The 26283-nt window shown below is 42.5% G+C and overlaps 2 protein-coding genes across 4 annotated transcripts in view; one reads left to right on the top strand and one right to left on the bottom strand.

The window, feature by feature from the left end:
* The window catches only part of TACC3 (transforming acidic coiled-coil containing protein 3), a 22189-nt gene extending 5610 nt beyond the window's left edge, over positions 1-16579 (bottom strand). Inside the window, exons 1-10 of one of the 3 annotated variants that reach the window (XM_021535674.3) lie at positions 16474-16579; positions 10700-10880; positions 10417-10562; positions 7082-8164; positions 5852-5951; positions 5205-5397; positions 4187-4233; positions 3214-3347; positions 2494-2605; positions 1642-1794 (exon numbers count right to left, since the gene is read on the bottom strand). In XM_021535674.3, coding sequence (XP_021391349.2) covers positions 1642-1794; positions 2494-2605; positions 3214-3347; positions 4187-4233; positions 5205-5397; positions 5852-5951; positions 7082-8164; positions 10417-10562; positions 10700-10879 — 2148 coding nt within the window. In that variant the 5' untranslated portion in view covers position 10880; positions 16474-16579. Of the gene's footprint in view, positions 1-1641; positions 1795-2493; positions 2606-3213; positions 3348-4186; positions 4234-5204; positions 5398-5851; positions 5952-7081; positions 8165-9165; positions 9220-10416; positions 10563-10699; positions 10881-14408; positions 14496-16473 lie in introns of those variants that run through there. The other 2 variants (XM_021535673.2, XM_077782712.1) reach the window with 2 other exon arrangements.
* TMEM129 (transmembrane protein 129, E3 ubiquitin ligase) lies at positions 16248-26283 on the top strand. Its single transcript, XM_021535677.2, has 4 exons — positions 16248-16642; positions 17761-18235; positions 20492-20651; positions 23139-26283. Exons 1-4 carry the CDS (start codon positions 16438-16440, stop codon positions 23385-23387), a joined length of 1089 nt encoding a protein of 362 aa, XP_021391352.1. The 5' UTR covers positions 16248-16437; the 3' UTR covers positions 23388-26283.

Below are 26283 nucleotides of genomic sequence, written 5' to 3'. Positions count from 1 at the left end.
AAAAGGACTTTAAAGATATCACATTATATAGGTTCTTTATTTTAGATCAATGCATTAAAAGCTGTCCCCTGTCAAAGCCACATTTATTTTCCTGTACTAGACAATATGCTGAGTGAAAGTCACCTTCTAAATGACAGAAAGTAAAAGTTATTCCTAGAAAAGCCACTATCTCTGTACTCAAAAAAAAAAAAAGAACTTAAGAAGCAAATAATCATAGGTCATCTTTGTTTAGTGTGTCTAATGCCACTGCCCGCAGTAGAGCAGTCAGAAATTTTGAAAGCGCCTTTTTTTTCTGAAGTGATACAATTAGCTTTAAGGACATTTATGCTTAAATTCTCCTCTTACATAAATCAGAAGTCATAATGACTCAAGTAAAGTACTCCAGTTGTTGAACTAAGGGGATATCCAAGCCTTCTTACATCAGTCAGAAGATGGGCTTTTAAAGGCAATTTCTGCTATTACAGAACAGGCTTAAAATCTTACCAACTACTTCTTCCCTCCTTCACTAATGTCCTTACCCTCTGGAGCAAGCTCCAGAGCTCTTCTTCACTTTATTAGCTGGACATGCTCTTGTGCATTCAGGTCCCACAAGAAAAGAAATTATAATAGCACTGAACTGGCACTACAATTTTATCTTGTTTTAGGGAAGTTACATAAGTCACTGTCCTGGGTTGACTGTGTGATGCCTTTATCTCCAGTCGTCTGCCCTGTTCATGTTGAATAATAAGTTCTACACCTTTAAGACTTGTTCCAGGAGGGAAGGAGTGGGGGGAAGAAGCGCGGAGTTTGTTTTCAAGAACTGCACTCACTCCTCCACATTCCTGCTCCTGGACCGAGTTGTCTGCGTCCAGACGGACAATGAGACGGAGCTCTCCGTTGGGGTTTTTTTCCCTTAGTCTAGTTAGTTTTAGCTAGCTGAGGCAAAGTTCCCCGGACTGTGTTTTTTCCCTTTCTCTGGACCTGCTCTGGACTGCACACCAGGAGAGCAGCAGCACCGGTGGCCCAGCGGGCCGGGCCGGGGCCGCGGCATTTCCAGCACCGGAGGGACTGAGCAAAGACTGAGTGAGCCCAGCTGCAACCTGGGGGATCTTTCTGAGATTGTCTCTCTTGGAGTGGCAAGAAGTTTTGTTGTTTAATATTGTCTAAGTTTGCTAGTTTAATAAACAGGTTTTTTCCACTTTTCTCCAAAGAGGTATCTTTCCCGAACTCGTTGGGGGAGGGGCCAATTGAATCTGCTTTCCCGAAAGAACTCTTTTGGAGGTTTTTCCCCAAATTTGCCCTGAACCAGGACAGTCACTCTCTTCCACTGGCATGAAAATGTGTTCCTGCTTGTTGAATAAGAAGTATCCAGATCACTGATAGTAAGCCTAACTATCCCATATGACAACATGTGCCTTTTAATAGTGACCAGATGTAAGGCAGAACTTGACTAATAATAAAGTTTGTCCTATTTCCTAAAGTGTTAGCTCCGAAAAGTTCTATACCTACAGAACCCATCAAGTCCACAGCGAGCTTTTCATAATGAGATATTTATGTCAAGTATGATGAGAAAAACTGCAAAGTAGAGATTTATCCCAGATAATCCAAACAAAAGGACCTTCCAAGGCTATGCCAAGTTCTGCTTTGGAAGGGCCACCATACCTCTTTCTTCACCAGTTCAACAGCTGCATCCATGTCTTTTTGGCTATATGTTAGCACATCTATAATAGCATCCACTGCAGTGTTTGTAGAAGTAGCAAAAGGGACTGGAGGAACATTACTACTCAGGGAGTCTGGAATTAGGGGACCAGCATCCTGTAAAGAAAATAAAAATGCAAAAGTTTCAACAGATTACTGTTGTCATACCACAGGTGCATGCACATTATTTGAAGTCAATGTATCTCACTTAAATACACCAGATACTTTCACAACTTTGTTAGACTAAAACTTCCTTACCTTGAAGTTGACCACATAGCTCTAAGAAACACCTACAAGGTAGAACCGAAACTGCTATCCCACCAATTATAGCTACCAGAAACAAAGCAGATGACACTATGCTGCTTGTCACAAGTGAAAGAGACCATTTCAGGATGAGCTGCTGCAGATAGATCTGTTCAAACTACAAACCATAGGTACAAGAGCATCCAGTCTAACCTAAGTGTTTTTCATCCCACCAATGCAATTACAATACAAAGCTTCCCTTTTGTAGCTTGACTTGCATAAAAAAAATATTGCTTGACTAGAGCATTCTCAAAAACAACCCAGATTCCCTTAGACCATGTGTAATAGCATCAGTTTCTACAAAAAATAATTTGAATACTTAAGAAAATGTTAATCAAAGTTCAGCTTCAATATAAATGAGTATTCAAACTGGTTTAAATCAACCATTTAAGTAAACATTTATCAGATTCTTCAAACTCAAAAATACCTACCTAAGTCTTAAATCCAGAACCTAGGCTATCCCCTTCCTAAACTATCAACATTGAAACCTGATAGCATTCCAGATATCCTTACAGAAGCTGCATGTGTCCCCAGCAGATCTAGTCCTTTTGGTTTTTCTTCACTCTGAAGATTCACCAGAGGCTTTCCAGCTTCCTCAGGCACATTACTTAAATCAACAACAGGACTAAAAATGAACAAACATAACACCATTAAATTCAAGAGCTGTCTTTCTTTGCAAAGCTCTTGTACCAGCAACAGTCTGTACAGTGACTGTCCCCCCTGTACCCAGCACTGGTGAAACAACACCTTGAATCCTGTGTTCAGTTTCAGGCATCTCACTATAAGGACACTGAGGTGCTGGAGCATGTCCAGAGAAGGGCACAGAGCTGGGGAAGGGTCTGGAGCACAAGTCTGATGAGGGCAACTGAGGGGGCTCAACCTGGAAAAAAAGGAAGCTCAGGGGGACCTTCTCACTCTCTACAACCACCTGTGGGGAGTTTGTAGTGACACGGGGGTTGGTCTCCCAAGGAACAAGTCTGGACAAAACAGCCTCAAATTGCACCAGAGGAGGTTTAGATTGGATATTAGGGAAAATGTCTTCACTGGGTGGTCAAGCATTGGAACAGGCAAGTCACCAGACCTACAGTTATTTAAAAGATGTGTGGATGGTGCACTTGGGGAGATGATTTAGTGGTAGACACCCCAGTGCTGGGTTAACTGTTGGACCTGACAATCTGAAAAGTCTTTTCCTATCTAAACAACTCTGACTTTATGTACAAAGTCAATACCTACCCAGGCTGAGATGGAGCTGTCATGATACTCTCTCTTGATTCAATAGTACCATAAACTGGTTTTCTTGGACTGTCTCTCAACAGAGGGTCAAACTTCAAATAGAGCGACTGTTTTCTCAAGGCTGATTCTTTGAACTGAAGAAGGGAAAGAGGCATAAACTGGAAGATCTGTTTCAGAACTCAACACACACATTCCACACACACACAAATAATCCTCTGGAGAGTGGGTGAGCCTATTCTTCAGTGGCCAGAGCACTGTTCTCAAGAGGAAAATTACATAAGAGAACTCCGTGCCCACATGCTTAAGTCCTTATGTAACATCAAGGGAACTCAATCTGCTCACAGACTGAATCAAAAGAGGAACATTAATGAACTATTCCAAACCAGAAGACACAGAAGGAAAGAATATTATAAGCTGAAAAAACAATGTATGCCCTTTTTTTCTTATTATAAAGTCATAAGGACAAACACAGCATGACTAAAACAATTTCAATTCAGCGCATTTATTGTTGAGAGATTCTCCTGCTTGGGTCCAGAATAACTAAACTGAACTGATTAAAACATGACAAGCCCTACTTAGAGACAGATTTTCTTAAACTGGACATAAAGCAAAAGGGCTTAGAAAAAATGTTTTTGAAGCAATGATCCTGCACTTTTAAACATCCTCTTCCAGCAGTTTTGGCCAGAAGTGAAACATCATTCACCTCAATTTTACTGCTATTAAATAAAAGTAACACCTCTGCACACAGACAGACAGAGATCTTTGATTTTTAGTTAAGTTTCTTATAACTACATTCCTTACACCATCACCCTCTACCCAAGCCTTGTCATCACATTTCTTTGGAATAGATTACTGTCTGTGGACAATTCAAGTGAAGTTAATTCATTAAAACATTCAATGCTTGACACTTCCATCTTTCCTTTCCTCTCCACACTGCCAGGAAGGCAAACAAAACATTTCAAGTCATACTTACTGATGAAGACCCAAACTGTTCCAGATAGTCTATGCCCATTCCAAAAACTGGAAAATGAGGAAACAATACAATAAAGATGCAATACTGCCAAATTTTCCTACCGCAAACAAACACGTGTATAAAGCAAATAAATCCCAGCTCTCAGTATCATGACTTCCAGTTGATTCATTAAAAATCCTGTCTTTCTATCCAGACCCAAAAAAAGCAAAGATTTCTAAGCTATGCAAACTTACAACTTCCACTTGTTCCCAAGTACTTGTAAGAATATGTAGGATTTAACAAACAGTTGAAGAACTTCTGTTGTCCTATGGCTAAAGTTGCAAGCACACTTAAATATTCTGTTACACACAATGCCCCATGAAAGAGCAAGATTGTCAGTCTCACCAATAAAACTAGCACACAGCTCAGATTTGAAGGATGAAGTTATAACCATTTCCCAATACAGTGACTCCACTCCAGTATGAAGGTGACAGACTGCTCTGCAGCCAAATCATTTGCTCATCCTTCCACACAATGCTCCTACCAGAAATAACCCTTCCAAATGGCTAAATCACAGCCATGTAGGAAGCTCTCAAGACAAGCATGCTTGTCAGGAAGATTATTCACACTGCAGTATGAAACCAGTAGAGCTAAGGCCTGCAGTAACCTCCAAGACTCAAACACACAGCTGTGTAGCTCATGAGCTCTCAATTTACAACAGAAATAATTTTAAGGGAGCAATTTTTCAGCACAGAAACTGCCACTGAAATTCTAAAAAGACCATTTCTGTACCAGCCTAAATTCCATCCTCACAGGCCACTGAATTCTAATAGCCAGCTCTTGAAACTTAGCTTAAACCAGAGGAAATTAGAAATAGGCTTAGATACATTTCCCATCACTGCTAGTCACTGTGTGTTCTGGAGTCCTTCCAGAAGGGCAGAATGAGAAAAAAATATCCATAATAAAATTTAAGTAGAAAAGTATCTATACACATTATTGAAACAATACATTTCTAATTGTTTAAAAGAAATGCCCTTACCTTCTGATGATGGTCTGAATAGCTCTTCAGGTTTAGCATTATCTGTCTCATCTGCTGTTAATTCAATTCTAGGGGAACTAGGTTTTATTTCTTCTGCAGACATTGACTCTTTTCCACTGTCAGTGGAAACCAAATTATCTTGACTAGGGGCAACATTAGCTGGAGACATTTTAGATGGGCTCATTTTCTTCTCCTGATGAGAAAAACAAAATACTTTTAATTGCTAAAATAATTATTTTAAAATGCAATTAAAATAATTTTAATTATCAAATTGGTTTGTCATAAACTAACTGGGCAGACAATATAAAAAAACAAGAATTCACAGGCATAAAAGATAAACTACCAACACTAATCACAGCTCAGGAGCCACTTTTCTAGAGTCCACACCCTTATGTTTGTCCTTATATGCGATTGCTGATCAAAAAAGATACTAAATACCAAGGCACCAGTTTGGCTGTCTCTGGTGTTACCTTCAAAACACAGGTCTGCACAGCTGACATTCCTTCTAGAGCTGCTAAAGATGCATAAACCCACTAATTCTTTGATAAAATATCAAAAATAGGTTTCACAAGATTAAGTCATTAAGCCAGAGAACTCTGTTTCATGGAATAGCTTGGTAAGAACTGGCTATCTTTCCTATACCTTACCACTTCTCTTTTTGCTGGAAGTTCAGCTTCTGCTTGAACTCCTGGCTTCTCTTCTTGAGCTATTGGCATGTCTTCTACCACACTCTGCTCAACAATTTCCCTTCACAAAACAAAAAGAATTTAAAAAATCAGTATTAACATCACACAGTTCAAATTCTGTATTACCAGATGAACTAAACAGAGGTAGCTCCTTTGAGAAATTCTATTGCCACAGCACAGGAAGCTTTACAGAGGGTGGGAATGTAAATTTACTGTCTTGCCTGGTGACAACTTGGGTGACAGAAAGCTCTCCCTCTATGAGAGGCAGTATTTCCCAGGAAGCAGAAAATCACAGCAGCATCACTTATTTCCATTCACTTAACACTGCTCTCTTATTTTCATTTGTTAGGCTCATTGCTTTTTCCAAGTTAGAATCTTTGTTTAATTAAGAACAGAATTACAAGCAGCCTGCCCCTCTTTCCAAGGCAATGCTGTGATTATTGATATGAACTTCACTAGAGAAGTCCAATACTCCACTTGTGCTGTCAGCAGCAAGTAAACTCACCTTGATAAATAGTAACTGATCACATTACATGGGGAGCAAGCCTGCAAACATTTCTGTCAAACAAACAATTTGTGCCAGTCTAGTTCTGGCAAGCACCTGACTGTCAACAGTAACATTAATAACTAGACTTTCTAGGAAAGGTAACAACATATTCCATCTGCAAGTTAAAAGTCTGTGCTGCCAAAAAAATGCAGCTTCAGAGCCAGGTCTTTTTATTGGATATAGCATTTAGATACAAAGAACATGCAGGGAAGAAACAGCACATGAAAGTTCAGCAGAGAACAAAATTGCCTGATCCCTTCCCATGCTGCACCATGTACAACACTGCTGCCTACTTCCCTGTTTTATTTAAAGACAGTAGCAGTCACCTGATTCTCCACACTTTAATCTTGGAGAAGTGGGGAAAGCACCACTTGAACAATGCTCTTTCCACCTAATCCTGTTCTCTCCCATTCTCCCAGACTTAAGAACACGTTTTGCCTAAAGCTAGGCATCTCAAGAGTTTCCCGTTAAGATCTTTGCTGTTGCAACAAGATTACAACAGACTGCCAACCTGGGAGGGATGCACCCTAAGGAGTAGGAATGGACTAGAGTCTGAGATACTATCTAACTTTCCTCACTTGAATTCAAGGTGCTCCTGCATTCAGCTACAGATTTTTGAGATTCACTGTCACAGATTCACTTACAGATTTTTGGGTTCTTCCTTCTCAAGAGTTTCACTGGTACTTTGCCTGTTATCGTGCTCCACTGGAAGAGGTTCCCTTCTTGGTGAGGTACTCTCCTGTTCCTCTGGCAGGTGAACTTTCTGAGGGCTGGGTTTAGAACGCTTGGGTGAGGTAGAAATTTTAGAGCCTCCTCCAAATGGATTAAAGTTTGGATCATCAAGTTTGTCCCAGTCAAACTTATAAGATCCTTTAGGAATAGGGATTTCATCCTCCACATTACTTTTATTTTGCACTTCAGTATTCTCCGGTTTTGTTTTGGCAATAGGAATTTTTTTGGAAGGTGTCTTAATTCCAGGTCTTTTACCTAGTTTCTTAGGAGGTGGTTTTTTAGCAGTGGTATTACCAAAGTCAAATTCCAGTTTTACTGGTCCAGCCTTGGTGACATCAGGCTTTTCTGCAGGCTTCCCTTTGGAGACACCCAGCTCTTCATCAGGCTTTGATTCTTGTGCACAGGCTTGTTCTGCTACTGAAACATTCTGAAGCTTTGATTCCTCAGTTTTAAAAGAGTTTCTTACATCAGAACTACTGGGACCTAAGCTGCCAGGTGACTGTACAGGAGGTGTAGGTGCCTCTGCTAATACCACTGAATTATCAGTTTGGCTTGCATCTGTGGAAGCAGACTTCACACCCTGCTCAGAGTCACCAACTGCTTGCTTAGGGGACAGCTTGGATTTGTTAGACTCCAGCTCACTCAGTGCAGATTCTTTTTCAGAGATGAGAGCCTTGTCTTCACTTAAACACTCTGTACTTGCTCTGGTTGAAGCAAAAAGAGCTGCATCATCCCGCAGAAGAGAATCATTACTTTTTTCAATAGTTTTCTCAGGGCTGCTGGATACTTTTACAGGAGACTTTTGCAGATTTCCAGGAGAATGAGGCAACTGTACTGAACTTTGAAAAGGATTAATATCATTTAAGTTATCAAAATCAAGATTGTAGGAACCTCGACTCTTCACTGGCATCTCATCATCTGGGTAAGGAGCCACGCTGACCTTCTCTGGCATTTGTATATTGTTTGTTTCAGCTTCAGTCTTTTGTTGACATGTGCTGCATTAAAAAAAAAAAAAGACATAGTTACCTTGCAGGCAGAGTTTGAAATTATCTTTAGAAAGATTTGTACAAGTAGCTTTGCATGGTCAGAGTAATAAGATTTCTTTTTCTTTCAATAAGACAGCTGACAGCAAAATAGAACAGCCAGAATTCAGTTGTCACCTAAACAGTCAAGGCTTATGAGCTCTGGTACACATGAAGCATAGGGAGATCAACCCTTGAAGTTAGCCAGTGTTCTTAAACTACCTGTTCTACACAGCCTTGCTATCTTATGCCAGTCATCCCTGGAGACTGCTGTACTCACCCCAGCATTTGGACATTGCCCTTTCACTAGGCAGTGAAACACACACTGCTTAGGAGGAGTTATTGACAGTCAGCAACTCAAACACAAGCACAACTTGTGGTACCATCTTCATGCAGATTCATCTGAGTCATGACAGACTCATGTCTGGGACCAAACCAAGTCATGATTCAGGCTCTCCCACACTAGTCATTACTTTGTCTGGGCATTCTGGCAAATATTTTCACCCTTGAAAGTATGCACCAGCATTTGATTTTTGAGGGCCTACATACAAAACCAGAACTTGGACTTCAGGCACTCTAAATTTTGTACAACAGCAGATCTGAAGAGCAGAGCAACATACAAGAAAACACTTCTCCAATAAGAGAATGGTTAAGACTTTCCAGTGAAAGACCGAGGTTAAAGACCTTGTGTACTCACTATTTCTGCGTATTCTACAAGTTATTGCTGTCCACTTTATTTCCCCAAACTCCACACAACTTCTGAAAGCTTAGCCTCAGACTACAGAGAGTTAAGCTATTACTTCCTGAAAGAGGATTTCCTCCCATTGTTTTGTCCCTCCATAAAGTTATTATTTCTATGTACCATCCTTATCTGCTGCAGAACAGAACATGATTAAAAGCCACTCACTAAAAACTCCACTTTGATAAATTCGAAAGCAGCGGCAGGAGATAAGAGCTGAAGAAGTTGTTCTCACCCGGTTTGAGCACCTCTTCCCGGCAATAGCTCAGCCCCAGGCTGCGACTACTCAGGTCCCTCCCACTCTTGTTCCGTGTTTAACCTAATAAATGCCAGTCAGGAGCGAGACACCTGCCTGGACCACCAACCACTTGTGAGGAGTCAAAAGTGACCCTGTTCAGCAACACAGAGCCCTTTCACTTATTGGCAACAAACAAATCCTTAAAACTAGAGAGGACACGTTCAGTACAAGCAATGCATTGATACAATCATGCCCTAACTAAACAACTCGGTGCTGATCCTTTAAACTCACTTCCACTTTGTTTATTTGTGCAAGCAATGAATTTGGGGCATAAATACCATTGCATTATTTAATTGTGGTGGTTATTTCAGAAATAGCTTTCTGAACTGGACTATACATGGAAATAAACAGTTGAAGCATATATAGACACTTAAAGAACATTTAAGTGTTGCCACCTTTTTCCTTTTCTCCCTTTCCCAACAACAAAAACAGGGATCAAATGAAAGTATTGGGTAGTTAAAAACAAATAAAAGGGTGTATTTGCTTCAGAAGGCAAAATTAAGACATGAGACTTCTTGCTGGTGGAATTACAGGTGTCAGATGTTTATACTAGTTTAAAGGGGGACTAAAAGGCAGTAACGAAATTTGCATTTAATATTGTCACAACACCCCCAAACTGAAATGTTACAGATTTTATGATCTTCTACAAGCAGCTACTATGAGCCACTTTGAGATTCAGGCTGCTAGACTATAAAGGCATATAAACACATCTACACTTGTGACTGCTGTTTATTCACTTTGTGCTGCTAGATTAAAGAAAATCTCAATACTCTGACTCAATGTGTCCTTAACATATAAGATACTTTAAGGCTTAACTTCAGAATAGTTGTATTCTCACACAAAAACCTTACATCAAGTAAAGAATACAAAACTGTTTCTTACAGTATCACTTCTCAAGCTAATTATCCATACCATAAATTACCTTAATGAAATCAGTCACAGAGGAGTTAGGAATAAAGTCCAATAATTAATATTACAATCAAGATAAAATTTTCTTAAAAGTAATGACAGTTACCTTTGGAAAAGTTCATGCATTGGTCAGTATTAACATTGGCTCTCCTCTTGCACAGTTTACATCTTGTTATAGAATAAAAAATTATACTTTAACTATACAGGTTTAAAATAGGGAAAGTTAACTTGAGCATGTCCCACATGGGTAACACACCAAGCATTGGATCCACTACTCACTCAGCGTCAGAGGGTGCAAATAAAACATCATCTGCCACATCTTCACGGCAATCGTCAAGTGCAAAAGCAGTCTGAAGTTTGTCTGTCATAGCAGGACTCAGGATTTTTCTAGTGTGAGGATCTCTTTGAGGAGTTTGAAATGTTACCTTTAAGAAAGGGGTGGGGGGAAAGAAAAAGAAAAAACATGAGCACAGTATTTTTCAAGCACCAAATAGCACATGCATTCAGCAGCAGATATCACAGAAGGAGAAAGAATAGAAATAATACAAAACCAGAAGTTTACCTTCATCACTTTTCCCCCACTTTTTGGCGGCAGGTTTTCTTTCTGGGACAGGCGAAGAATAGAAGGTCTCCCTGTAGGTTCCGGCGGCGCAAAGAAAAAGTCACAGCCTTCCGCTGTTAAATCATCCTTAAGGCTTCCTCCATTTTCTCCATTTTCTGCATTTAAAATCTGCAGACTCATTCTAGAACATCAACACACACAGCACAGCAGCATGAATGAGAGGGTGTGGTCAGCCAGATGCACTTTGAGATAATGGAAGAAGTTGGCAGCCTGGCACTGACTACCCAAGACTAACAGCTTCAAAGGGGAAGTTGGAAGCATGGAAAGGCTTCCCAGGGAAAGTCTATCTCAGAAGACTCTGAATTATCTAAAAGCAGCAGTGCACAGTCCCTCTCCTTTTGGTAGGGGCTTGAGAAGCTAATTGTTGATGATCCGCCTTTCACAGCTCACATTCCAGCCTTACTAATTAAGCTGCCTGTCCTTTAAAGGGAGCTCTGTCACCTGCAAAGTTTCCTCATTCCCAACCTCTTCAGCCAGTGACGTACAGCCGTGTCTCTTGGAACAGGGCACCCAGCTAAGCAACACAACTGCTTCTGCAAGTGCAGATGAGACAGATGACAATCATCTGTTTACTCACATGGTCTCATTACTACATTGTACACCAGCAAACAGCAGAAACAAATTTGGTTAGTTGGGGTGTGTTTGGGATCAGAGTCCTGGAGCAAATTAGCCTTTTCCTGCACTGTCTGAGCATATGCTGCTCTTGTAAAGCACATAGTACTTAGGAATCCTTTGCAGCATAGGTATGCAAATGGGAAAAGTCATCATTAGAAAGGTATTTCTGAAATATTGTTCTTTCACTAGACATGCACAAGCTTTATTAGATTGTTAAATACTGATCTAATTGTACTATTTTAAGGATTTGAAACTAAGGCCTGGTCTGCTACTAAGACTACGGATGAGAAAATTAGAAATTGAGAAAAAACACACTTAAAATACACCAGGCAAGCCACCATGCTATATGTACTTGAACTCTGCCTGCTTTTTATTCCCATTGAAGCTGCTGCTGTTCTTAAATGTTTAACACTAACACTCTGCGATGCACAGCTGCTTTTGAAAAAAGAGCTAGAAGGCAAGGAAGATCTAAGCATTACCCCTGTCCATGAAGGATGACGCCTGTGAAGTGCAGTTATTTATTGAAAAACTGCTCTCAAAGCAATTTATTTCATAAGAGCTGATGTATTATCTTTTGTCACCTGTGCAAGATAACTAGTATCAAGTGGAAGAGACTTAGCTTTCTGCAATGTATAACCATTCTAACTGATCTCAAATGCACGATTTAACCAAACATGTAATACTTAGCCTGTTTTTCCATCATATATTCAGGATTAATCTATACATACAATTGCTTTCAGGACCATAAAGACATAACAGGAACACTTGGATTGAAAATTTAAAGTCATATTTTTCAATCTCCCTGCCCCTATGTATTTAAATCTCTGTACATAAGCCTCCAACCATTTCTCCACATTAGTATAGGCATTAATCCTTATGGGAAAATTTGCTTCCTACTCTCCACAGAACTCAGCTGCTTTGTCTGCAAGCCTGACAGCAGCACTTTTAACCAGCAATGGAATGCAAACAATAGCTGCAGAAGCAATGGCATGCAAAGCATGCCAGTATTAGCTATTTCTTCAGTCCTTCTTCACTCATCATATTAAAGGTCAGTACAGGTTATTTTTTTGTATTAAGTATATTTACATTAACCACTTGTAGAACTCAAAGTGAACTTCACTGCTTTCCTTTATTCCAAACTAAAATTGAGACAGCAGATGAAACAAATCTTTACAAACTGTATTTTTTTTTACTGGAATTACTTTAGAAGCAAGCCTAGGACATGGCAAAGTTGTCAACACCTTCTAAAACAAGCTCCATAAGCAGGGGAGGTCTGTTTGAAGACTTTTTCAGCTTTGTCATTGAGCTACTTACACACCATTGCTAAAGCAAATAAATTGACACCATATACATATACTACTTTAGCTATTAAATCTAAAAATCAAATTTCTTTCTAGGATTAAAATACTAAAAGTAATTAATCATTTTATTTTTCAAATTTGCAGTCAAGATTTGATCTAAATAATATTCCACAAGTTCATTTGCTAGTAGCTGTGATAAAGTGAAAGGGTGGCTTTATTCATAGCTTTGTTGAACATGGTCAGCATCCAAGGCACTTAATTATGAAAGGCAGCAGGTTTTCCCACTATAGCAAAACAAGTCTCAAGGCCAGGCTGGATGGGGCTTGGAGCAGCCTGATCTATTGGAAGGTGTCCATGTCCTTGGGAGGTTCTCTCCGTGTGAGGGAGGGTGGACCTAGATGATATTCAAGGTCCCTTTCAGCCCAAACTTTTCCATGGATCTATCAAAGGTCACAAAAATGAAGATGCTCCTTATTTTAGAAGGATATTTATGCAGGCACATGCAGGAACCTGCCATTCTACAGTAAAGAATCTACACAAATTCAGTGCCACAACATTGGATAATTAATCCTCAGTTAACCATCATTTGTAAAGTGCTTCAACCTAACCTGTTGTTTAATAAATACTAGGACACAATATCCAAAATACCAATGTGGTCTCAAATGCCTGAAAAGCCACTGAACATGCAAGGCAGAGATGGAATTTTTCTACTTAATTATCCTTCTGAACCCCTCCAGTAGAAGAGATAAAGCTCACTCGCTGATGGCAAGGCAAATTGGTACGTGCTGCGAATACTTCCATACAAACTGACACATACTTAACTGATGTATATATATATATTTATTTTAGTGCAAATATCGCACTTCAGAACAAATAAACACTTCCTGAGAAGCAACTCTCTCATAATCACCTTCTCCTGACTGCAGGGGAGAAGCAGCAAGGCCAAGGAAAGCTTTTCAGGAGGCTCATCCCTGCCCATCATGGCACCAAGAAATGTTTTCAGTCAAGAAAACAAACTCCAAAAGAAACCCCAAAAAAACCAAACCCAACCCCGCCTCAGTCCCTCTTTATGCCTGACTCATCCCAGGCTCCCCATCAACCCCACAGCATCCTAAAAACACAGAGATGCTCCCAAGATCTTCACCCCCACTTCAGTGGGGTGGAGCACCTGAGCTCCACCCTTGAGCTCCTGCCATTGCCCCCAAGTTCCTGCCTTCTCTTCAGCCTTAAATTGACAGAAATAGCCCCCAAATATCTTAATCTGAGGCTCACAGAAGTCCTAGACAAGGAGGTACCCCCGGTCCCACAGCATCCCAGGCGTGAATTTCGCAAAGGGGTCGTTAAACTCCCCAAGCACCCCAAGCTCGCTGAGGGGCCCTCAGCCAGCCCCCCCACCGAATTCAAACCACCCCAAGTCCAGAGGGGTCACCAAGCCTTCCCCCAAACTCACAGAGCAACCCCAGAGCTCCCCCGGCCCAGCATTCCAGGGTCACTGAAAGGTGCCCAAACCCTCCTCCAACCCCAGGCTCGCAGAGCGGCCCCCGAGCCTCCAATCTCACAAAGGGCCCCGGCACAGCCCCTCCCGGCCCACACTGCCTTACAGAGCCAGAACCTCCCCTCCCCCGGTCACAAAGGGCTCACCGAGCCTCCCGCCGCACCCAATCCCACAAAGGGGAACCTGAACACCCCAGCCCCACACCGCCTTACAGCGGGGTCCCCAAAGCCCCCCGTACCTGGCGGCGGGTCCCGGGACGAGCCCGAGGGGCGCTCGGCTGAGACGGCGCACGCAGCCCCCAGCGCCAACCGCAGCCCTGCGCCGCCGCCTCACGATTTCAAACCCAACGGAAGCCCCGGCCCGCCAATGAGGGACCGGCGTTCGGGGCGCGCCCGCCAATCAGGAGAGCGTCCTGCGGGAGGGGGCGGGGACAGCGCCACGCGTGACCGTTGCGCCCCGCGCAGTCAGCCCCCGCGCGGCAGAGCGGGCGGTGCAGGCGCGGCTCCGCCCGGACAAACTGCCCCGGCTGCGCGATGTCCCCGCGTCCCCACCACAGCCCCGGCGGCGCGATGTCCCCGTGTCCCCACGCACTGCCCCGGCGGCGCAATGTCCCCGTGTCCCCACCACAGCCCCGGCTGCGCGATGTCCCCGTGTCCCCACCACAGCCCCGCCGGCGCAATGTCCCCGTGTCCCCACCACAGCCCCGGCTGCGCAATGTCCCCGTGTCCCCACGCACTGCCCCGGCTGCGCAATGTCCCCGCGTCCCCACCACAGCCCCGGCTGCGCAATGTCCCCGTGTCCCCACCACAGCCCCGGCTGCGGAGGCTGCCCCACCCCCGGCAGCGTGGGGCTCTCAGCAACCTGGGCTAGTGGAGGGTGTCCTTGCCCATGACACCCTTATTGGAATGAGATGAGCTTTAAGGTACCTTCCAACCCAAACGTTTCTATATGATTCTACAGTCTCAGCTGTTCTGCTTCATGCTTTTGCATGAAATCACAGAAGGAAAACTTGATGCTTCAACAGGCCTTTTTTTATTACTGGACTTCACGCACATTTAAACAGTCCTTACTGTTGAGTCACCAGACAACAACAATGAAATTACTGTTAATAAAGTTGTTAACAAGGTTGTCTTTTAGAATGAAATAAGATGCACAGAATCTAAGCATGATTTTACTTATGTAACCATCCTCAAGAGTCATTAAACCACCATTAATTCCCGATCTCCACCACAGCAGCTGCACATCAGTCATCTGGCAGCGCTAGGATGTCACACTCCATGGGTGGTATCTACTATTGACTTGGTTTGCCATCATTAGTAGCATATAACATCACATAATGCTTTCTCTGCCATGTTTTTCCAGTTATACAATCTCGCCCTTCTCTAAAAGAGAGAAATGTGGACGTTTTGGGTTATAACAGGCTGCATGCAGTTTTCCTAGGTTCCCTAAGAAACAGGCTATTAGCTATTGTTTGTACTTCAATAGGAACAAGATATTCCAGTCAGGCCTCTCCCTCTACTGTGTCTGGGGGTGTACGAAGATACCTTGAAACATGCCTCCCTTTAGGGGATTTTGAGATGCTACATCCTTGTCTTACTAGAAAATATTAGAAAGCATTACATAAAATACACAAGGACAAGGAGAAGCAAAGAGAAGCTTTTCCCGACGCTTAAGTAAAACAGGCCATTCTCTGCTTCAGAAAGACGCTGCCCTCATCCAACAGAGGTCTTTTCCATGCATAAAGAACTGGAATCGGTTGCTTCTGCCAGGCCTGTGGAGCATGACCTCGAGGGCGGACAATGCCTGGGGCCGCGGGCAGGGGCTGCGCGTCCCGGCCGGGCTGGGCGGGCACGGGGTGCGGGCGAGGTCCGGCTCCGGCTGGAAAGGGAACGTGGCTCGGCGCTCGGGGCCGGGCAGGCGCGGAGGGGCGGAGGGGAGGGAGGAGATGGACGGAGGGGCGGAGGGGAGGGAGGAGATGGATGGAGGGGCGGGGACCATCCGTGCAGGGGGAGGCGGGTCCCGCCCGGGCGGCCCCGCCAGCCCGGCAGCGCCCGCGCCGCGCATCCGGGGGTGCGGCGGGAGCTGCCGCTGGAGCGGGGGGAGCTGCCGCTGGAGCATCCGGGGCTGCCGGGGAACTGCCGCTGGAGCATCCGGGGCTGCGGGGGAACTACCGCTGGAGCGGCGGGAAGCACCGCTCCCCGCTGGAGCATCCGGGGTGCGGCGGGAACTACCGCTCCCGGGGACCCCGGCGCCCCACGGGGCGCAGCATGGAGAGCCCCGCGGTGACCTTCACGCTGGCCTACCTGGTGTTCGCCGTGTGCTTCGTGTTCCCGCCCGACGAGGTGCGCTCGGCGGGGCTGACGGTGCAGAGCCTGCTGTCCGCCTGGCTGGGCAGCGAGGACGCGGCCTTCGTGCAGTACCACCTGCGGCGCAGCACCGGCACGCTGCTGGCGCACTCCCTGCTGCCCCTCGGTGAGTCGCGCTCGGCTCCCCTGGAGTGAGCACCCCGAGCGCGGTAACCAGCGGGCTGCACCGCAGCACACGCACTCACAAAGGAATTGCAGTTTAAGTACGGACTGGGGAGTGAGGGGCTGGAGGGCAGTGCCAGGGAAAGGGACCTGGGGCTCCTGGCCAGTGGAAAGTGGAAGCTGAGCCAGCAGTGCCCCGGCAGCCAGGAGGGACATCCCTGTCCTGGGGCAGCAGGCCCAGCATGGCCAGCCCGGCAAGGGAGGGGATTGTCCCGCTCTGCTCGGGCTGGGCGGCCTCACCTCCAGTGCTGGGGCAGCTCTGGGGGCCACAATGTCAGAAAAACATTAAACTATCAGAGAGTTTCCAGAGGAGAGCAACAAAGATGGTGAAGGATCTTGAGGGAAGGTGTGTGAGGAGAGGCTGAGGGCACCTGGTCTGCTCAGCCTGGAGGAGACTGAGGGGAGACCTCAGTGCAGTTACAAATTCCTGAGAGGGGAAGAGGAGGGACAGACACTGATCTCTGCTCTGTGGTGACAGTGACAAGACCCAAGGAATGGCCTGAAGCAGTGTCAGGGGTGGTTTGTATTGGATATTAGAAAAAGGTTCTTCCCCCAGAGGGTGGCTGGGCACTGAACAGGCTCCCCAGGGGCTTGGTCACACCTGCCTGTTGGCGTTCAAGGAGTGTTTGGACAATGCTCTCATGCACATGGTGTTACTCTTGGGGTGTCCTGTGCAAGGCTGAGTGTTGGACTTGATAATCCTTGTGAGTCCCTTCCAGTGCATCATCTTCTGTGAGTCTGTGATTTAACAAAGGAATGCAAATTGGCTTCCTTTAGCCATATAAGTCTCCTAAAACTAAGTAGCATCTCACAGGTAATTTTATTCAACAACCAAATTCAGATCACTTTCCTTCAGGTATATAATTCTGGTAAAAATCATTGATACCTAAGAATTTAATTCAGCTTGCTTGCGACCAGAGGCTTGAATTTCAAGTCATCCAGAAATGCAATAATACCTCTTCTGGAGGTGAGCTCACTGGGTAGATAACCATATGATTCAGGGGTATCTGCTTTTACACGTACTTAATTGTTTTCTGAAAGTAAGTTTTTTTTTCCTTGCAGGTTATTACCTTGGTATGTGCTTTGCTGCACCTGAAAAACATCTTTGTTTTTTCTACCTGGCTTCAAAAGAGTGGAAAACTTTCTTCTTCTTCGCCGCTCTCCTCCCAGCAATCACCAGTGCCCTGGCATATTACTGGTCACGGAAAGGTTGGAATAATCATCCGCTAGCCCGGACACTCGCTGTTCACGCCCTCCCGCAGTCAGGCTGGAGGGCAGTAGCTTCTTCCATCAACACAGAATTTAGGAGAATTGACAAATTCGCTACCGGAGCGCCAGGAGCGAGGGTGATTGTTACGGACACGTGGGTGATTAAAGTGACCACCTACTGTTTACATGTTGCTCAGCAGCAGGACATTCACTTGACAGTGACAGACTCCAGACAGCACGAGCTCACGCCAGACTCCAACGTGCCTGTGCAGTTCCTCACCATCCGAGTTGCCAGCGTTAATCCCTACATCAAGGCATTCGATATCCGGTAAAACAACTGCTAAACCTGTTACGTTACATGTGTGCTGTTTGATGGTGCTGAGGGAGCATTTTTGTGACCAATCTGGAGATTCCCTGGTCTCATCCCTTCCTTTCTGGTCCCTGCCTGGTGTTCAGGGCTGCTGTATGTGCAGTTCTGCCATGAAGTGCAGGGAAGGTTGTTTGGAAAGCTTCATACACGTACAACACTGAATACACAACAGATAAACAAAGGGATTAGCCTCTTTGATCCATTCTTAGGGAGAGGATTGTGCTGGATGCAGAAAGAAGTAACTGGATAAAATTAGGTCAGAGATGGAGAAGAGGAATGAAAGGTAGAATTTTTGGTCTTCTAAATTTTGAGTGAGGAGAAATAGCTATTTGTCTAAAACTGTCTGTTGTTTGTCCACGACTTTGGATTTTAACTTGTGCTTAAGGGTCATAATATCATCGCTGCTCAGAAGTGCTCTCCCTGAGTGACTGCAAGCCAACTGCTCCTAAAACAAGGAAGAAATTTTGGTCCCTTTCTGACTTACGTGTTCTCATAGCAGTAGATCATAACAATTGTGAACTGTTAGGGCTCATTTTGCAAAGGCCTATGCTGTTTATCTCATTGGTCTCTGTGTAACCAGGCTAAAGTACAAGTTCAGCAGAAACCTCTGAGTAGAAGGGTTCTAAAGTCTTTGTTGTTGTGTTGTTAAAAGCCATCTTAGTGCTCCTAAAACTGTATTTGAAAAGGTGTCTTTTTGCTGTACATTTGTTTGTCAGGAGCATTTATTAGGTAATTAAAAGCATCCAGGTAGGTGTGCAAGTGAGACAAGCACAAGGAAAGCAAAGAGGTGATTATGGTAGAGATCCAGGTGAACAGAACTCAGAACAAGAGGTTGCTTAAGGTAAGCATGACAATACTAAGAAAAGAGACTCTTATAGACCTGTGACAGTGATGACCAAATTAGTATTAAACAACTAATGATTTTCTTCTGCAAGCACTTCAGTGCCAGAGTACACCCCAGCTGAGAAAATAATTACTTGTTTGGCAATTCCTTTTATGGAAAAAAAGTCCTAAGCCCAAACTATATTTTGTGACTAAGCAGAATAGCATCAAGAACAGTGTTTAAAAGCTGCTCTAATAAGATGTCTGTGATAGTTAATCTCTGTTAGAATGTAGCAGAATCATACAGGATCATTGTATATATCCAGAATCAGAATCAAATGCAGTGAGATATTTCTGGAGGAAAAATGCTTTTGTGCAGGTGGGCCACATTTCTCTGCATGTTCAGTGTGAATTATTCCTCTGGATATAAATGTTTCTGATTTGTATGGACAGCATCTGTTCAATGACATTATCCTGTAGCAGTAAAAACAATGGAGACCACCGAGAGCTAGAGCTAAGCCAGCCTTGCATTGTGCTGGGCTCTGGGAACTCGGACAGTGGTAGGAAAATTAGGGCAGTCTTCCAGGGACTTCATGAAAGCTGTTTAATGAGTGGAAGCATTGAGCTGGAGAGTTCTGACACTACAGTTCAGAACTCTTATGGTCAAAAGGGATGACAGCAGGGATGTATCACTGTAGGATCTGTGTGAGGTGTCAGGTGCCACTTGAGTGCTGTGGATATCACTTAAATTTAATTTACAGAAGCAGCTGGTGTGAAACACAGCTTGCTGCAGCCTTGAATCAGCAGTGGTTTGTGACCTTTGTGAAATTTCTGGGATTATGTTATGATACAGTCTAAAACTGTATTGTAAAACCACAGAACCTGATTGTCATTCCTCTACTACTTCTGTAGTACTGTATAACCTTGTGATGCCTGCTGCATGGTATAATTGCTCCTAACTAAATTCCTCAGGAGTTTATAATTGAGAATTTAGAAATTGTCTAAGTAAACAGGCATTAAAAAGGTGACAGAATGGTGCAAACAGCACTTTGCAGTTAATGTATGGTTTATATACCTATATTGCTTTTGTTCATACTGATTACTTCAAAAGCCTGTATTTCTGTATGATGTTTTAGCTGATTTCTGACATACCCTGCTGGCAATCTTACACAGATACGAATGAGGACAGCGTGTTCTGTTGACTAAGTTGTGCCAAAACCAGTAAGTAAACAGCAGAAGAAAACAAGAAAACAAATGCAATTCCGTGTATTTATTCTGACTAATAAGTACCAGCTTTTCTGTGGATTCACTTCAGTTAACCTCTGCAAGGTACTATCAAGGTATTTGGGTGGATAATCATGGTAACATTTTGCTCCATCTTCTCTTCTTCAGGTTGAACTCCACAGAGTATGGGGAGCTCCGGGAGAAGCTCCGTGCTCCTATCAGCAATGCAGCTAATGTTGTGATCCATCAAAGCCTTAGTGATTTATTTTTAGAAACCTTTACATCTCTGGTGGAAATAAACCAGACATACCATGTTCCAAGCACTCAGGTGAAACTTTCTATCCATGTGAGACTGTAACAATTGTACTTTCAAAATAGATGAGCCTGTGATTACTGTGTAAATGATAAATTTTTACCTAGGGCTATCTCCGGTGAATTATTAAGAGAATGTATTGTTGTGAGGTTAGCAAAAAGGTTTTATTAAAAATATGGATTAAATATCAAGTTATTATTAAATTATAATAATCATGTATTTACTGCTTAATAATCCTCATTTAATAATTAAGCAGTATTCAGTCAGTAATTAAATGGTAATTGAACAGCAGTTAAGCACCCTACTACTCGTTACACTTCTAATAATTCAGCTAGCTTGCATCCAATATGTTTTAGATCTAATATAAACTTACCTTACTTACTTACTGTAGGTAACAGATATCAAGTAAGGGATCTCTTGATCTCAGGAGATCCTTTGAGAGGTCTGCTGCCTACCTGAGGCTGCCCTACAGGAGAGCTCCATGGGCTTGGGGGCTGCAGTCACTTACTTAGAGAGTGGCTGATGGTTAAAGTGCCCCTTGGTGTGGGTGTACAGCTGTAGGACTTACAGTTTCATTTCATTAGCCCCTGATAAGACACGACCTAGATTCCTTAACTTTCTGAGAAGATACAGTCAAGCACAATTTCTTAGGGTCTGCACAGCCACGGTTGACTCCAGTCAAGCCTCCTGGTCAGTGATGCCAGAAAGCCAAGTGCTCTTTGATCAGTCAGGGTGATGCTTCCTTCACATATGTTCATCTGCTGTGTCAGTAAACTCACCATAAATGTAACTCTGGCTGCTGCTTCTCTTCCTGCTAGTGGAACAAGCTGTATTTGAGCATTACAGTTTTGAGACATGAGAAATAACATAATGAAATAAGGTCCCTGCTACTAAAATGTTACATGAACACATTTGGAAATTATAACCTTGCACTTGCAGAACTGCAAGGTCATCATTTATGGGCAGCCAGAGCCGCAGCTGCTGTTGCTGTTCTTTAGGCAGTTTGCTCTAATACAGCTTGCTTTTCTAGACAGCCAAGTTTTGCTGGATCTTCTGCTGAAATAAACTAATGATTCTTAACTGGGGTTTGCTTTAGTTATAATTACTATAGCTATTATTATTTGGTGTTAATTATAACTGCACTGAGTCCTACTTCCAGTAATACTTACAGAAACCTGGTCATTATTATATTGTGGAGCAGTTGGACATGTGCCTGGAGCACTGTCCAGTGTACCACAGGTTCAGCTAATGGAGTGAGGGGTTGATATCTTTGGTAGGGTTGTGTAGCTTGTATGGTTTATGAACTAGCTAAAATAAAACTGGATCAGGTGTGTATGCACATTATGTTGTGTGTTCTGATTGCACTGCCAGCAAAAAGAGATGGTCACAGTAAAGAGAAGATATTAAAGCTGCTTTCTTGCAGAACATTTAATTTGTGACACATTTAAGTGGCAGCTGAGCTACTGAACTTGGGTATGACATTGAGTGATAAATGACATCACAGATGATGATAAGGATGTTAAAAATACACAAAAACATTGAATTTTTCCCTATTCTGAAGCTCCATTAATATGTTGAAAAAGTTAGTGAATCTTCCTATGCTAGAATTTTTCATGCTTAAAAGCTAAGACCTAATTTCACAAGTTAAAGCTGAGTAGCTTGTGTTCATCTGCACCTGCTCCACAGCCCAGCTGACTGCAGCTGAACAGACACTTGAGCTGACAAGGGAAGAGTCACTGCAGATGGCAACTAGAGACCACATAGAAAGCTGCTTTTTGTTCCACCAGGAGCATTTTGAAAAGATTCAGGTCTCCATCCCTATTCAGTGTGCTGTCTTTTGAGCTTTGTTGAGTTCTTGGACAGCTGGAAGATGTGGGAAATGCTAATTATTGTTTATTAATTGTAAAACACTTCATAGCAAGATGTTGTCCCCATATGCAACTGTAAGTTCATGTGGCTTAACTAACTGGGGGCAAAATCAGTTATTCCAATTTTATCCAAAAACATGAAGTATATTTCTGGACCTTGAGGTTGAGCATCCATGTGTTCAGTACAGTCTTGGTTTCCTCATTTATGTCTCTTACTTAGCAAGATGGAAGATAGGAACAGCCATTTGCTATTTAAGTGGTAAGAACTGCTTGCTTGGTTTGTTTTCTTTATTTATACTGGTATGTTTTTTGAAAAATAGCTTGAATGACAAAGCTGGCTGCATGCTTACCTTGCTGTGGCTGCTGGAAGCTCTTCAAAGAATGAAAGAACATTTATTTTTCAGTAATTTTTGTTTAATCGTTAGTCTCATGCAGCAGTTCTGGGTTTTCTGTTCAGAGAAAAGCTTTGCTGTCATTTGTTAAGAGTGTTCTAGTAAAACCATTTGATATCCTTTGGTGGGGCAGTTCTGCCTTGATTATTCTGCCACAGATGATTTTCTAAAAGCTTTTGAAAAACACTAAGAGGAGCCATTCTGTGCAGTTCACAATTTTGATGGTTTTTCTCCTCCCTCAGGAGCTGGAGCCGTGCATAGGGTGTATGCAGACTATTGCCAACATCAAGCTCATCAAGAACTGCCAGGAGCCCAACGAGGGGGAATGCCAGCAGTGCTACTGCCGGCCCATGTGGTGCCTCACCTGCATGGGCAAGTGGTTTGCCAGCAGACAGGACCAGCAGCACCCAGAGACCTGGCTGTCCAGCCAAGTGCCTTGCCCGACTTGCCGAGCCAAATTTTGCATTCTAGATGTTTGCCTAATACGATGAGTAGTAACTTGGGTATGTTTTAGCTTTTTTAATTTGACTGTGTTTCATAGTGGGTTTGGTTAAAGGCCTGCTAGATCTGTTTCTGAGACTTCATGCTCGACCACGGTACAGACTCTAAAGGTTTCTTTTACAGTGTTGAAAACAGATGTAAATCTTTTCAGTTCCTTTCCACCTTTACCTTATATGTGGATTTCACTCACCTGATGTCAGCTTCTGGATTTTAATTTTGTTTAAACCCCTGTTTTCCTTTCTTACATTTTGGATGGAATAAGATTATCCTTCTATATTTACAATACTGTTGTTTTTTCAGGTTTTAATGTAGGTTAAATTCTTTATATTTTTAAATTTAACTTGGGTTTTGATGCTTTAATAAAGGGCTAACTGAGAAAATTGCTTTGATTAGACTTCGTTGATACTTTTGTTATTCTTTAATCCAGTTGTAAAGTTATTATTAACATTTGAAGTTGTTTTTCAAACAAGTACACCAGTTGTAGTCCTTCAGCTGGAAGGAGCTACTTCCACTACATCTGCCACAAAGGGTTGAAGTAGGCTAAGAAATGCAGTCTCTGAAGATTTACATGTCCTGTATGGACCTTTTATTCCATTAATTTGCCTCTAGCATACTTTTTGATGGATGTCTTTTATTTCAAACAACGGAAGGATTTGTCAACCCATTTACCTACACTGCTAATATATGGTTAACATCTGTTGGTTTCCAGGAGCTGCCTTGCTTAGGGTTTCAGTGTCCTTTAGATGATGGGACTTTTTTTACATAAATTTGAACTGAGTGCAGAAAACATCTGAGCTTTAATTTGTAAATTAAAATCACAGGTGGGTCAAATGGAGAAAGGAATAATTTAAAGCTTTGGTCTACAAGAATAAAAGCTCTTAATACCTCCCAACTGAATAATCAAAAGGATCTTACCAGTAAATCTTGGGCAGAGGTGGCATGTCAGTGATTACATGATAACCTCTGATTAGATGATAATCTCTTGATTACCTGACTGGCAACTGGTTTGAGCAGGAACAGGTGGCAGGATATAAAAATGCTACAAGTATTGGAAGTACAACCATGAAACATTTTATGAGTCTCAGCTGAGCTACAGGTGGTGAATGCACCTACCTTGCACTTGCAACCAGCCAGAAAATGGTTACAAATGTGGCTGCAAGCAAGAATTCTTAGAGGGGTAAGGAACTGAAGACAGATCTGACAGCATTGCTGGAAAACTAACATTTAATTATTGGTGTTGGATTTTAACTTTAGAATTTTAAAATAATACTTCCGTGTAAAAATCCAAACTGGTTGAGTTTAAGAACATATATTGCTTCAGCATATCTCAGTTGCTTTATATACAACATCTACTATGCAATTAAGTAAACTACCTGTTAATAAGAATGGTTTCTCTGTTTCCCATTACCTGCTGTTTTGGATTGTATGGATGTACAGAGTGAAAATTTGACACTGAGACAGTTTGTGTGGATTTATCTCTTTCCCAAAGAACTCTTCAGTGGCATGTCACTCTTATCTGAATAGAATTATATGGAGCTCTGGAGTTTGAGACAGATTCGTTGGTAAGTCTGAAAACTAATAAAAAAATCTAGGAGTTGATTAGAAATTGAATTTAAAGTATTTTCTTAGTACTTCTGTGACAAAGTTATTTCTAGATTTAAAATGGTCTCTGCAGGATTTTTTAACCTTTGAAGGTTCTTACAGGGCTGGGTGGTGTTGTCTGACATGCACCTATCAGTACACAGCAGCCTTCACAAATAAGCATTTTGTAACATTTGCTTCTGAAAATTTACATAATGTGGCACTGATACAAGGGATGTGGCCCTTGAAATAGTTGAAGAAGAGAGAGTAGGATTTTGGAGCTGTGGTTTTGCCATCGCCAGTCATTCGGTTCCTACAGCACTTCACCTGGTCAGAATAAAAATATTCGTTGTAAAGAATGTGAGGCTAAAATCATAAAGTTCTTGAGAATCTTAGATGGATGTAGTTGCAGATGGTTTTATAGACTAAAACCAGGTCAGTTGCCAGTAGTATCTCATGTAAAAAAAAGCTTTAAATTCCTAATTGCTACTGCAGTAGAATCTAGTCTGAGTTGACTGAAAGTTTTCACTTCAGTGGAACTTCGCTTCTATTCATCCTACCTCTTTTGTCGATACGAAAGTACAACAGAGTAACAGTCATAAATGTTTCATACTCTTGCATCTTTTAATGCACAGAAGTGCCTCTTAGAAAACTTAATAATAATTACCAAAACAAAATTATGATCTATGTTAATGATAGTCCCTGCCTTACATTCCTTAAAACAAGTTGTTTTCCCAAGTTTAAATTCTCAAAGTAATCTGACATGCCTCCAACATTTGTGAGCTTCTTGAAAACTGTGTTAGACAAACAACTTGTTAAAAATCCATATGAACATGAAAATAATCGAGTACAAAAAAAGGGATTTGTCTTTGTGCTAGCTTCAGGTTATCATCCAAAGAGCCACAGGGCCATTTCTTTTCCCTTCCAACTCAAACCTTTCTCTGATACTGTAAAAGTTGCTAGACTGCAGCTAAACATCATCCCATTCAGGACAAACCTCAGTAAGACTGAGGTTCTCAGTGCCATTTTTAAAGTAATATTTGTGGACTTTGAGCTGTTTAAGGAGTAGTGATATAAATACTCAAGCTCTTATATGGATTACAAGACATTTTCTTCCAAAGACATACTGCAGGATTTCTCATTTGTGGTTTTTGAGGTTGATGGGGTTTTTCTGCTAGATGGCTTGCCTGTTTAAAATGAACAGTATTATTTGGATAGCCCTTAGGGAAAAAGTTTAATGAATACATGCAGTTAATCTTAAAACCTTCTGATGAGCTCAATAAAAATAGAGTCAATTCTTTGTAA

The sequence above is a fragment of the Lonchura striata genome, chromosome 4 (assembly GCF_046129695.1).
Source record: "Lonchura striata isolate bLonStr1 chromosome 4, bLonStr1.mat, whole genome shotgun sequence".
Lineage (NCBI taxonomy): Eukaryota > Metazoa > Chordata > Aves > Passeriformes > Estrildidae > Lonchura > Lonchura striata.
This window is presented reverse-complemented; position numbering and strand designations above follow the sequence as displayed.

What these genes read in the sequence shown, in the direction of transcription:
- TMEM129 (XM_021535677.2), top strand. Translation starts at nt 16,438, where the DNA reads ATGGAGAGCCCCGCGGTGACCTTCACGCTGGCCTACCTGGTGTTCGCC. An exon ending in ATCAAGGCATTCGATATCCG is followed by an intron (nt 18,236 to 20,491) that starts GTAAAACAACTG and finishes TCTCTTCTTCAG; the next exon opens with GTTGAACTCCACAGAGTATG. An exon ending in ACCATGTTCCAAGCACTCAG is followed by an intron (nt 20,652 to 23,138) that starts GTGAAACTTTCT and finishes CTCCTCCCTCAG; the next exon opens with GAGCTGGAGCCGTGCATAGG.